The sequence below is a fragment of the Oreochromis aureus genome, linkage group 16 (assembly GCF_013358895.1).
Source record: "Oreochromis aureus strain Israel breed Guangdong linkage group 16, ZZ_aureus, whole genome shotgun sequence".
NCBI classification, from domain to species: Eukaryota; Metazoa; Chordata; class Actinopteri; order Cichliformes; family Cichlidae; genus Oreochromis; species Oreochromis aureus.
The window spans coordinates 13,014,739-13,027,204 of record NC_052957.1 but is presented as its reverse complement, the minus strand read 5'-3'; the positions used below and the strand labels follow the sequence as shown (position 1 = coordinate 13,027,204).

The window sequence follows — 12,466 nt, the reverse complement described above, 5'->3', positions numbered from 1 at the left end:
AATTACATTGAATTTGATTCTAATTACATTCTTTTGTTGTTTGCGTTCAGTTATCGCTGGCTCCGCGTCGCTGAGCATCTTTCACCTCATACAACCAAAAGCCATAGCTGTCACTAATTAGCAACATGACTGAGTATAAAAAGAACAGAGAGCCTCAGTCATTTAGAAGTAAAAGTAAATATGATAACAACAAAATTATGCAAATAGTTTAATTTGTGATTACAGTACATCCATTTATCCAAACCACTATGTGTAATATCTTTTTTTAACCCACCCCAGTACTTTATCTTGTGCCAACTTTACTGGTTCATCCATAACTGCTTAGTTATGTATTCCTGCCCTATAATGAAAGTCCCACTGCTGACACTTAAGCAATGTCAATTACCAGCTGTCTTTACCTGTGAAACAGCAGGGTCCTATGTACATTTATATATGGCTGTCAAGAAGAAAGGCACACAGACATACGATTGCAAAGGGCATATAAGGAAAAGGTGGACAGATGTTCACTTTTGTAGTACATTCAGATAAGAATCGCTATGTCTTTGTCACACTGAGCTAGACAGCAGACGAGAGCAGAGATGAAAACATGATTGAAGATAGCTAGTAGGTGGTAAAAAAACTTCTGCTTCAGCTGAACTCACTAGACACAGACACATGTAAACACACGTATGCATACATTTTACAAAGCAATAGATGGTAGATTGTTTGACTTGTGACTTGTCATCTAGTTAGGTTAGTATAGTATAGATAACTTCCAGAGCAGATGGTGAAGTTGAACCAAATTACCCCCCCACCCCTCAAAGGTTTTACAGTGACAACTTTCCAGTGACTGGGCTTTAATTTTTTTAACTTCACCTGCCATTTGAACTGGCTAGACAGACACATTCTAAGACTGTGTTGTGTTTACGTTTTATATATGGATGCATAAAGTACGTGTATTATATATACATTTTATCCTTTGTTTGTGTCTCTCTCTTTTCAACATGCCTGTAACTTCAAAGTAACTAAGACAGTGTGTGCGGAGCAGTGTGACGGCCGTTGCTTTGGTCCCTTTGTTAGTGACTGCTGCCACCGTGAGTGTGCAGGTGGCTGTTATGGCCCAAAGGACACAGACTGCTTTGTAAGTGAACACACACACACATACACACACTTTACATCATTACGGTGTGACAAAAGAGGTTAAAGTGATCATTTTCAATGTCAATATGGTCATGCAGATAACATTTTGTGTTAACACTTTGTTTTACGTTTCTCTTATTCTTTTTTTTTTCTTTTTGGTTTCTTAAATCTGACACATTTTACTTGTGACTTTTTCCTTCCATCAATTTCAGGTACCTCTCAAAATGGATTTCACTCAGTTTTTAAATGCCACTTGTATGGCAAATATCATTTGATGACATTTAATTCTCTTTTCTTCCTGACATGAGTGTCATTGTTAAATATAGACTTCACCAGGAAGTCTTCATTCTGACTTTTTGCCATGTGCTTTATCACTTTTATCTGTGCTCGTTTGCATGTTAAACTTGTTTCTGAGGCTGTGAGTCCGTGGCTAATCGAGCTCTTCTTCCTGGCTTTGGAAAAGCAAGTTCTGTATCATAATTTTTTATTCTTCTGTCCTCTTCACAATCATAAAATTGAGAAAATGACAAAGAAAATTCTTGAATGAATCTTGGCAAATTCAAAGTCTTCAGACACAAGAATTTATTCCTAAATTATTATCATAGGTAACATTAAATGTGTACAAGTATATGTTTTTTAGGGTCTGTAATCACATATAGAATAAATACATGTCTTAGTACAGAGATATTCAATTAAAATTTAAGGAGGTCGAGTCAGGGAAAATTTCAAGCAAACATCCAGAAAATCTTTATAAATATATCCTGTTCATAGCCTGTACATAGCTTGTACTCACTACAGCCTGTACATACTTATAGTTATAGAATATTCATAACATACTTCATACCGTGTACATTATAACATACCATAATAGACCCATTTCTGTAATATACTTACATATCTATATTATTGCTAATATATATTGTAATATATCTATATCATGGCTAAAGCACTTCTGGATGGATGCAAACTGCATTTTCTTGCCCTGTACCTGTGACATGTGCAATGACAATAAAGTTGAATTCTATTCTATTCTATTCTAAAATCAGGTTCCACACACATTATAATTACGTAGCCTAACAGTTGTACCAGTGTGTGTATATAGTCAAACTCTGGGTGTAAAGTAAAACAAAGTATAATTAAATTCATCAGTATTTCAATCATATTTGTTATTAATTTTTACAATGGACTGGCAGGTACTGCAATAACAAAATAATAATAAAGTAGAGGTCAAAAGCATTTCAGTGTGTGTTAACACAATGCTAAATAGGAAAGACATCAGTAATGAGCTTAGAGAAGCAATTGTTGCTGCCCAATCTGGAAACGGACAAGTTCATCAGCCTACAGTGACAAAAATTGTTCATTCGAGTAGGAAACACTTGAGAAAGTCTTTCATCTTCCCAAGGTCAAATACTGAGAGAAACTACCAAAAGTCTAAGAGTTACATCTCAGACTCTACAGGCCTCAGTTAGCATGTTAAATGTTAAAGTTCATGACAGTACAATTGCATAACTAAAAATGACTGAACAAGTATAGGTTGTTTGGAAAGATGCCAGGAGAAAGCCTTTTCTCTTTAAAAAGAACAATGGTTGGGGACGGATGAGGATTCAGGTTTGTTTTGTAGCCATAGAATCTGGCCACTTATTATTAGCTTAACTGGAACTCTTCTGTATTCTTAAGTCATATGGCAAGTTGTCTGCATCATGGCTACAGCTTAGTCCAAATTGGGTCATACAACAAGACTGTGATGGCAAGTACAGCATATCTAAAAAATAATAGCTGAAAAAGAAAGCGACCAAGGTATTCCAATGGCCCAGTCAAAGTCCAGAGATCAACCAGACTATAGTTCTGTAGTAGAACTTTTTTATATTAAAAAAGAATCAAGCAAAATACCATTTCTGTATCTACTTTTTTCCACACCAGCTTGATTTTTCTTAGTAAAATTAAATGCCTTAAAGGCCAACTCAAATGGTATTCTTTCCTGATTGTAATTTCATTGGGTGCATGCTGATAGTCCACCTTTCAGTAATATCACTACTGGACACTGAAAGGAAATTGCAATACAAACCTGGGGTCAGGCTGGCAGTAGTTATGAATAAACGTGAAACCAAATTTTGGCCACCCAATCAAAAGTAACCTAATCTGTGACTGTGTACGGTTCATGTAAATATACTACTACCACTATGAGTACTAGTACTATTACTACAACTACTACTGCTAATAATACTTATGTGAATGTTTGCAGGCCTGCACCAACTTTAATGACAGTGGGGCATGTGTGACCCAGTGCCCTCAGCCATTTGTCTACAACCCTACCACCTTCCAGCTGGAGCATAACCCTAGGGCAAAGTACACCTATGGAGCTTTCTGCGTCAAGAAGTGTCCACGTAAGTCTCACCACCTGGACAAACACAAACAAATCGTACACACACAGACACACACCCACGCACACACACATGGATACTCCACATACATGCATACTGCTTTAAACATTAATCTTAAGTCATAACCTCTTCATAGCTACACTTTAAGTACTAATTTAATGGGACAGTTTCAGTTTACTGTAGATAATTACACCTGCATCCATGTGCAATCCATCAGCTGATTGCCATGGTCTTCGAGACCCACAAGCAGGAGGAATGGACAGTAGCAATGCCTGTTATGTTCTTTATAACCCTCATTTGCATTGGACTGGAAGATAAATGCAGCTGCTTCTTGAATTGCATTTACTCCTTAGGTTTCTCATAACTTTCTCATTACTGCTGGTAGATCATTTTTAGGGCAAATACTAGCAACATAAATATAGCTTGTCTCTTTCCTAAAATAGTCTTTATGTGTGTGTGAGCGTGACTATGTCTGTGAGGACGAATTTGACTTTTACAGTTGTGTAAAAGGGACATTTTGCAAAGTGAGGAAATTTTTTTTAACTTCAGCAAATGGCTGTTTAAGAGTAAAACTTGTATAAAGTTTTGTGCTAGGAGTAGAAAACGTTAAGTTGCATTAGTCATTGAGTTTAAAATTTAAGTCAGAATAAGGGGCATGAGATGTATTTGTTAGGCTGGGTTCTCACATTTGTGTGTTCTTTTTCTTTTAAGTCCAATCTAATTGACATAACTGCCATTGTACATATAAGTAGGCTGTCTGGGATGTACATAGCCTCTCACCCTGTGAAAGCTGGTTTAGGTTCCAGCACCTGCATGACCCTTAATTAAATAAGTAGTTAAGAAGATGGATGGATGGATGGATGGATGGCTGGCTACACTGCTACACTTCTTGGGGGTACATAAATGGTCAATGGTCCTTCCAACATGTCATCTTGACAAGCCATTAGTCTTGTTTGCAAAGCCAGTACAGGTGATGAGGAAGTAGAGGCCTGCGTCTGCATTAGCACCATATCTCTTCTCACTGTGTATAATTTTTAGTCATGTTATTCATGAATTATTCTGTGGCCACTGCTAACCACAAGCTAACCACTCACCACACCCACAGCTAATTGTGGACACCCCATGCTGTTCAAAACATCACTGAAAAGGCCAACCAGCAGGGAGGGAAGGGGAGCTCTGCACTTCGAGGCATTGTTACTTTTAAACAGACACAGGATAGACAATAATATAAACATTTAACTGTTTACTGTTATGAAAGTATGCTGCTTTTTGTCTTATGGTAGTTTTTCACATAAATCCTATGCAAAATAAGTAAATAAATAACCAAATAAATAAATAAAAATAATGGTGAGGCAAAGTCACTTTCAAAGTCACTTTCAGCACTTTTTTATGTGATTGCCTACACTCCACTGCCACTTATTGTTCTGTATGTTCCAGTGTGACAAACAGCAGCCATCTGTATTTGACATTTACAATGAATTGTTTTCCAGATAACTTTGTGGTAGACCACAGCTCCTGTGTGAGAGCATGCCCCAGTAACAAGATGGAGGTGGAGGAGAATCGCATTAAGATGTGCATCCCTTGTACTGACATCTGTCCAAAAGGTAAAATTCAAACGTATAGTTGCAGTAAATAATTACTGAATGTTTTTCTCCATCGATTTAGCTATTTTATTATTAACACTATATAGTTGTATATATGCACTGTTGTCAGTTTCACTATTGGGTTTATTTTGGCAAATGCAGGAACAGCACATGTTGTCCTGATTGCATCAAACCCTTAATCTACCTCGTATTTTGCATGTTTGCACCATTGAATTAATTGATGCAATTTTTTCTCTTCATGGTTTCACTGTGTTTCTTTCAGCATGTGACGGGATAGGCACAGCAAGCCTACAGACTGCTCAGACAGTGGACTCCAACAACATTGACAAGTTTGTCAACTGCACCAAAATCAATGGCAACCTGGTGTTCCTCATTACTGGAATCAAAGGGTGAGAGCTGAGAAGATTCAGCTTATCAGAATGACTGAAGACAGAGTGGGAGAAAAAAAATCTGCCTAAATATAAAATGGCTTTTCCCATTCCATTCAGCCTTTCTGTATTCAGCTGAGTGAGCACTAAGCATTCACAATGGATTGTTGAAAAAGAGCCCACAGGTAGTGCACACCTCACTGAAGTTGGAAGTAACTAAAAGTAAGAATCGCAGCTGCAAGTCTACTGTGACCATTTTAGCCTTCAACTAGACTAAGTGTGCACCTGTTGGTCTCATAGCATAGATGGTGTGTTTAATTTGGGTCACCTGGCATACAGAGTGGGGGATTGATTCAATTATTAATTAAGATAGATGATACTCTTCAGCTAACACACAAGTGAACATCCATGATGGACACATTTAGAGCATGTGTGCTTAACAGATGTTAGTTGAGAGTGGCTAAGTGTGACCTCTCTGTGCAAAGATCTCTCCGGGGCTGTATCAGCTTCTCCACCGCTGTACCTGCTGACTGCTTCCTTCCTTTTATTCCCCATTCTCAGTCTCCTTAATTGAGTTGTTCTCTCAATAATCAGAAACTTTGTTTTTGACTCAAAATTGCAATTTGAAATAAAACTGATTATAATACTTGTGAAAATATGGTATTTTAAATACCATCGAGCTATTAACAGTGTGATACAGATTGAATCAAACTGTTGAACTGGATGGATTAATCTGAATAATATTAGTGGTTAGTTATGTCTGCATGGATATACAGTACTATTTGTGTGCATTCATTCATATGTATTTAATACAGTTCACTTAAAATATCACAATCAGGTATTCTCAGTACACATACATTATTTACCTCTTCAGCTGGTAAATGTAGCAAACTTTTCTTACCTGTAAGTAAGAAAATTTCCTGTAAGTATCGCATTTTTATTGTACATGTACAATGACAATGAGGGACTATTTTATTCTATTCTATAGGAATATCCTTTACACATATTGATGGAAATACTAAAAAACATTACTTTTTTCTTTTACTTGATTTGTTTTTGTCATTCTGATCTCTCTTTTTATTCACAGGGATGTCTATCATAACATTGAAGCTTTGGACCCGGAAAAACTCAATGTATTCCGCACCGTTCGGGAAATTACAGGTAAGTGTATAAGTTGCACTGCATTCGCCTTATACGCATATGTATTTAAAGAAAGAACAAATGTTTACTCTTACTGTCATCTCTTTTCTTGAACAGGAAAGTTTCACATCAATGCTTATAAATACTTGCATGTATCAGCATATGTGTATTTCTTCAAGTCCTCCCCTCCCCTCCCCTCCCCTTGAGAATGTCCAAACCAAGGACAGGCATTGCAGAATAAGATGAATATCATATGAGTCTTTCAGTCTCCTCTTTCTCTTTACTGCTTCTCCCTCGGGGAGTCCCTAGCCTTGAGTCCCACAGCCCCAGCTCTCCCTTCACACACCATGAAGAAAAGAGCCAGAACACGCGGTGCACATCGTTAATCCCCCAGCTCTCCATGCCACCTCCACTTTTTAGCTGCATGTACACTGTCATCCTTCCAGCCCCAACATTTGACAATGCCATCAGAAGAACACATCATATCTCTGATGTCATATTTTCAAAAGCAATAGGAAAATATTCTTGTAAAATATCAGTGCTGCTATTTAGCCATGAATGAAAAAAGCAGATGTCTTATTAAACAGTGCATCCCTTTCATCTGAACACCACTTATTTACTTAGGATTACATCAGTTATATTTTGTTAAAAGAAAAAATTATATAAAGTATCTTAGATACTTTACTTTCTACATAACCTGTAGCAGTTATAATAATAAATATTGTTATACCTGATGGCAGTTACTCTTAAAAGCTAATATGGGGGGTAATAAATATATACAATCAAGTGCCAAAATACATGTAGTAGTAATAGCAGTTTTCCTACTTGTTCACAATCCAAATCATGCTTTTGAGCTGCCACCACCATCTGTCTATATAATCTAAATGTGGTAAACCACACCACTATGATAGGAAAAAAGTTTTATTGTTGCAGTTCAAAAGCAAACTTAAAAGGAAAGATTTAGACATGAAATGATTTATAACTGCTCCAGACAAAATAGCATTTTTATTATTGCGCTTCCCTTAATGGAAACTGACAACTGATGTCAGTTCTAACTAATATTTAAGCCTGCTCAAAGGAAAAAAAAGGAATTTTAAGGATTATAGTGAGTTAAGAAAGCAAGTTAAACTAGCGCAGCTGTTTTTCATTTAATAGAGTGAATTGTCCATTAACGCCATTGGGGCCATTTTGATACCCGCTCCTCGACATGCTGAAGTGTCTTCAGGCAAGACACTGAACCCAGTTGATTGAAAGCCTTGCATCTGAACTCTTTGTATCTGCTAAGGTATATAAATCTCTGTATAAGTCCAGTTGTTTACTCTTTAAACTGACTTAGATATACTCCAAAACTTGACTTCGAAGTCATTTTGTTTTCTTGCTTTTCTTCTCTGATGGTTAGTGATGACAGTTTGAAAGCAGGTGATGGAGCATAAACCAGCGGCCATGTGGTCAGACACGTGTGTCATCTCAGCTTGTCATTTCTCTGAGCTGGCAGAAGAACGTGACTTCTTACAAAAGCAGGCAACCTGCATCCATGACCCCAAGGTCACAGCTAGCGTTGCTCTAGCTTTCAAATGAGCTCTGTAGGAGGACAACTTTCATCATCCACACCAGCACACGCATCTTTCTGTCTCAAATCAAATTCTCCATTATTTTTTTGTCCTTTCAGTGGCGTCTTACCAGGTCAGAATTTACCCAAAGAGTGGGTGTAGCTGGCACGATTCAGCATAAGTGGGTTTCTCGGTGTTGTGACTCAGAATGTAATCACTACAACTTAAGCGCTCTTAACCTTTGCTTATGAGCTCATGGCCTTCTTGTCCAAGTGGTTCCACATTTTAATTCACTATGCACATTGGTGTGCTGCTGATGTGGCTCCCAGCAGAGCATAAACTCCTGATAAGTGATCTTTCCATGTGCATGAAAATTCACATGAAAAATAAAAATAAAACAAAAGACAAAAAATAGCATAATGTTGCACACAAAATTTTTCTTGACTTGCTTTTTGGCATTGATCTTTCTATCTAGTGAGGTTCCACAATTTTGGGGAAGTCTGAAAGGATCAGGCCTACACTTTTCCCCTGTGAAGGGCCTCATGGACAGCCTATGTGATTGTTGATAGTGATGCAAATGCACATTAAGACATCTAGCACAGCTTAGAAACAGTTCAGTTAATTTCAGTTATTATTAATGCCAATCAACAACAACAGTTACCTCAAGGAAGATGAACCTCTGAACTGATAACTAGCTGTAAAATATTCTCATCGCTCTTCACTGGAAGACCTATTAGCAAGCTTGCCTGAAGTGTAAATGTGAAGTGTGTAGAGACCTGCAGGATATTTAATGTTTATATAGTTAGATTGTTCCAAAAATGCATTGTGACCATTTACTCTGCACAGACTTCAGGAAGCGTGTACAATACAATACAATACTGGTGTATTTTTACAAATGATACACAAACTATATAGACTTAGACCTTTTATTGTCATTGTACAGTTGCTTGCACAATGATATTATGTAACAATTTCTATATAATTTATATACATATACAGACTGCATCACGTCTTTGTTGCTGTATTCGTATGTAACAGGGCACTGAACAGTCATTCTAGCTACCTTTCCAGTCACCTTTATAATTGTACTATTTTTTTGTAGCTTAGCAGCTCAGTGCCCACCATGTTTATTAGCATTATTGTCTCTTTTACTACACCGTGACAGTTACTATTGCTTGACAGTACAATAACACAATTGCAGTAACTCTTTCTAGAGTATCTCTCTGCTTGGACAAAGACACATATTAATCACACTGAAGCTTAAACAAAACCAACCTTATTGCCACTGTTTATTTATTTATTTATTTTGACCTTTCTTGTCAACAATCTTCACCCACTTTCTGATGATCCGTGCCTTCCTACAGATAGCAAACGTGCGCTGCTGTCCCATCCCTACATTGGAACAGACAGGAAAGAGTTCAACAGGCAGTAGACTGTTATCATGAGTAGAGAACACCCAAAGCCCTCTGAAATAGCTCCGTGCCAGAACAGCGAGGTGCCTCAGCACTGCAGGTTTTGTCATTAAGACAATTAGTGTTGACAAGTACAGCGCTAACGATTCTATAGAACTGCTGCCTCTGGGCTAAGAGGCACTCGCAGCATCATAAACTGCACATCATGAGAATCAAGATGGACAAATACCAAAAGCGCAATTACCTTTTACAAACCACCATTCCCCAGCAATATATTTGACATTCTGTACAAATACCTCATAATGGTTTATATAATGGAATAAATTCCTCCTTTATCCTAATGACTGCCATTAAGATGCTCTCATTAAAGATTCACTTTTAAAAAAAGAAAAGGGCTATATGTGTAAATGACATAAAATGATAAAATGCTTTTCCATTTTGGGAAGTTGCAAAAATACAAATTTTCTACCTTTTTGTTTGCAACTGCAATAAAAAAAATCATGCATGATTCCTCACCTGTTTTGGACATTTCCCGACCAAGCATTCGTAATAAGCATTTATTGAGACCCTGTCACTACTCAGACTGGATGCTCTTTGTCTTTTGTCATCAAGCCAAGCGTGGCATTGTGTTGCCACAAGCTCTACTTACCTTTCTCTGCCATTCCTCCCTTCCCGGACCAACAAAATTATGCATCCTGTGGGAAGAACTCACACTGTCTAGCATAATAGAGTCTGATACTGTTTATTGACTGGAGTATTGCATGTTTAGCTTTTAAAACATGCCATTATATTTGTCTAGACTTTCCTTCCACCTCCTTCTCCTCCCCTCTTACCTCTGCTCTTCTACCCACTGTGGATTTTTCTTTGGACTCGTAGCCTTATCCAACTCTGTTGTTTGTCCTCTGGTGTTGGCTTGGGGATTGTAGTCCCCTACTGTTTTTTCTAATAAATATTTCATATTTCTGAATCTATTATTAAAAATCCTAAATGAGCCATGGCCATTTTCTCAGCTTTTGATTTTATCTCCTAAATTATTTAACAGCAGACAGGGAAATAAAGGAAATGCAAAAATATTGATAAGTCGGACTTGTTATAGCTGGCACCAAACTCCTCTGTGGCATTGCTGTGCCAGACATTTATCTGGCTTAGAAGTGCTTGGCTGATTTCAGATGAGACTCAGGTGGTGCGGTTGCATTGTTGTGTTTCTGGAATGTTGCTAATTCTAGAGAGAGGCCGGTTCTCTCTGCTCATTTTCTTCTTGTCACTGTGGAAATGGACAGTATGATAGACAGGTGATTCTGGTCTGTCAGTACTCATGTGGATTTATAACCTATGTTCATTCGTGTCTTCATTTAGGTTTTCTAAACATTCAGTCATGGCCTGACAACATGACAGACTTGAGTGTTTTCTCCAACCTGGCTACTATTGGGGGAAGAGCATTGTACAGGTACCTGAGTGCATAATACCTTCACAAATTCTTTTTCTTTCTTTTGTATTTTGTTTTTTGATTACTGGGAATAGTTTATGCCAAGTTGTTTCACAAATGTCTCAATCAGAGCTCAGTACTTCTAAATCAATGGCAAGCAGGAAAATTAGTGGTTTTAGGTTTATTTTTAGCTAATTGTTGCGAACAATCTCTGAAGCCACAGCTCACTGGAAAACTGAAATGAAAGAAAGAAGGGGAGCCGATAACAGTAATTTTAGAGTATTTCATTGTGCTGTGTTTTATTATTATTACTTCTTATAATTTATTTCTATTCTCTTTTTTATGTTAAGCACTTCGAGTTAAGTTTGATCATTTCCTGTTCTATACAAATAAAGTTTTTTATTATCATTATATTAATTTGTATTCCTTTTTGCTATTAGCATGGTGACACTGTTATATATGTGTATATGAACACATAGATATTATTTAAACTATACAGCTTATCTCACAGATCTCAATTCTCATGCATTGTTGCAAACTCTGCTGTGGTTTAAAGAAGATCGGAAAGACGAGGTTACAGTCCAAAGTTGCAATCACATGTCTCTAGCTCTGATTATATATTTAAAACATTTTAATGGAAACCGAAAGTGGATCTGGATAAGTGCTATGCAAGTTAATACGTGAAGTGCAATTTTTTTGTTACTGAAGAACGCTATAGCTAAAACATGACCTGTATAAAGACAGCTTAGTTATTTAACCTAAATTATAGCACCTAATTATTCATCATTTAGATTTTTTTTCTTAATTTGGAAAACATGCAATAAAAATGTAGCAGGATTTGGATGTAATCAAAGCGAGTGTCTGCTGATAAAGTGTAGACTGTGAGATTCAGTGTGTTTTTGTGTGTGTGTGTGTGTGTCCCTAGGTGTGCGCGTGAGAGTGTGTGCATGTGCACTGCACCTGCCTGCAGATGGAAACAGCAGGCTGCAGTACAAATTATAGCCTGCCACCCACCCCTGCCCCGTGCTTGATCCTGCATACTCTCTGTCTATCTGATGGTTCTGACACCCACTGGCATCCTGTCATTTTTAAACCATGCAAGTGGGACATATCAGGATAGCTGGGGGTAGGAAGAAAAAAGAGAGAGAGCCTAGCAGACAGAATGATTAAAACACATGTTCTAAGTTGCATTGTTGCAACATAGGACCATATGATCTCATATAAATACAGTGTATTCTTCTTGAAATTATGATTCAGTGATAGAATTAATGTTGACTAATGAGATCACAGTTGAGATGACTGGTAGACCGCGATGATGCTTAAACAGCATTTCTACCAAACCTGTGAAATGATTCCATCTTCTCTCTTCCCTTTCTTTTCCCCTTTTGTCCCTGCGCCACATCATGTCTTCTCCTCCTGCTCCTCTGACCTTCTTTCCTTTGCTGTCGGCTCCATCTTTCTCTCAC

At 37.5% G+C, this 12,466-nt stretch overlaps 1 protein-coding gene across 1 annotated transcript in view; it reads left to right on the top strand.

Annotated features, from left to right (window-relative positions):
* Positions 1-12,466, top strand: part of LOC116312076 (receptor tyrosine-protein kinase erbB-4-like) — a 288,021-nt gene that overhangs the window by 202,516 nt on the left and 73,039 nt on the right. Inside the window, exons 6-11 of the mRNA XM_039600551.1 lie at positions 1,002-1,120; positions 3,362-3,503; positions 4,991-5,104; positions 5,367-5,493; positions 6,560-6,633; positions 10,931-11,021. Coding sequence (XP_039456485.1) covers positions 1,002-1,120; positions 3,362-3,503; positions 4,991-5,104; positions 5,367-5,493; positions 6,560-6,633; positions 10,931-11,021 — 667 coding nt within the window. The remainder of the gene's footprint in view (positions 1-1,001; positions 1,121-3,361; positions 3,504-4,990; positions 5,105-5,366; positions 5,494-6,559; positions 6,634-10,930; positions 11,022-12,466) is intronic.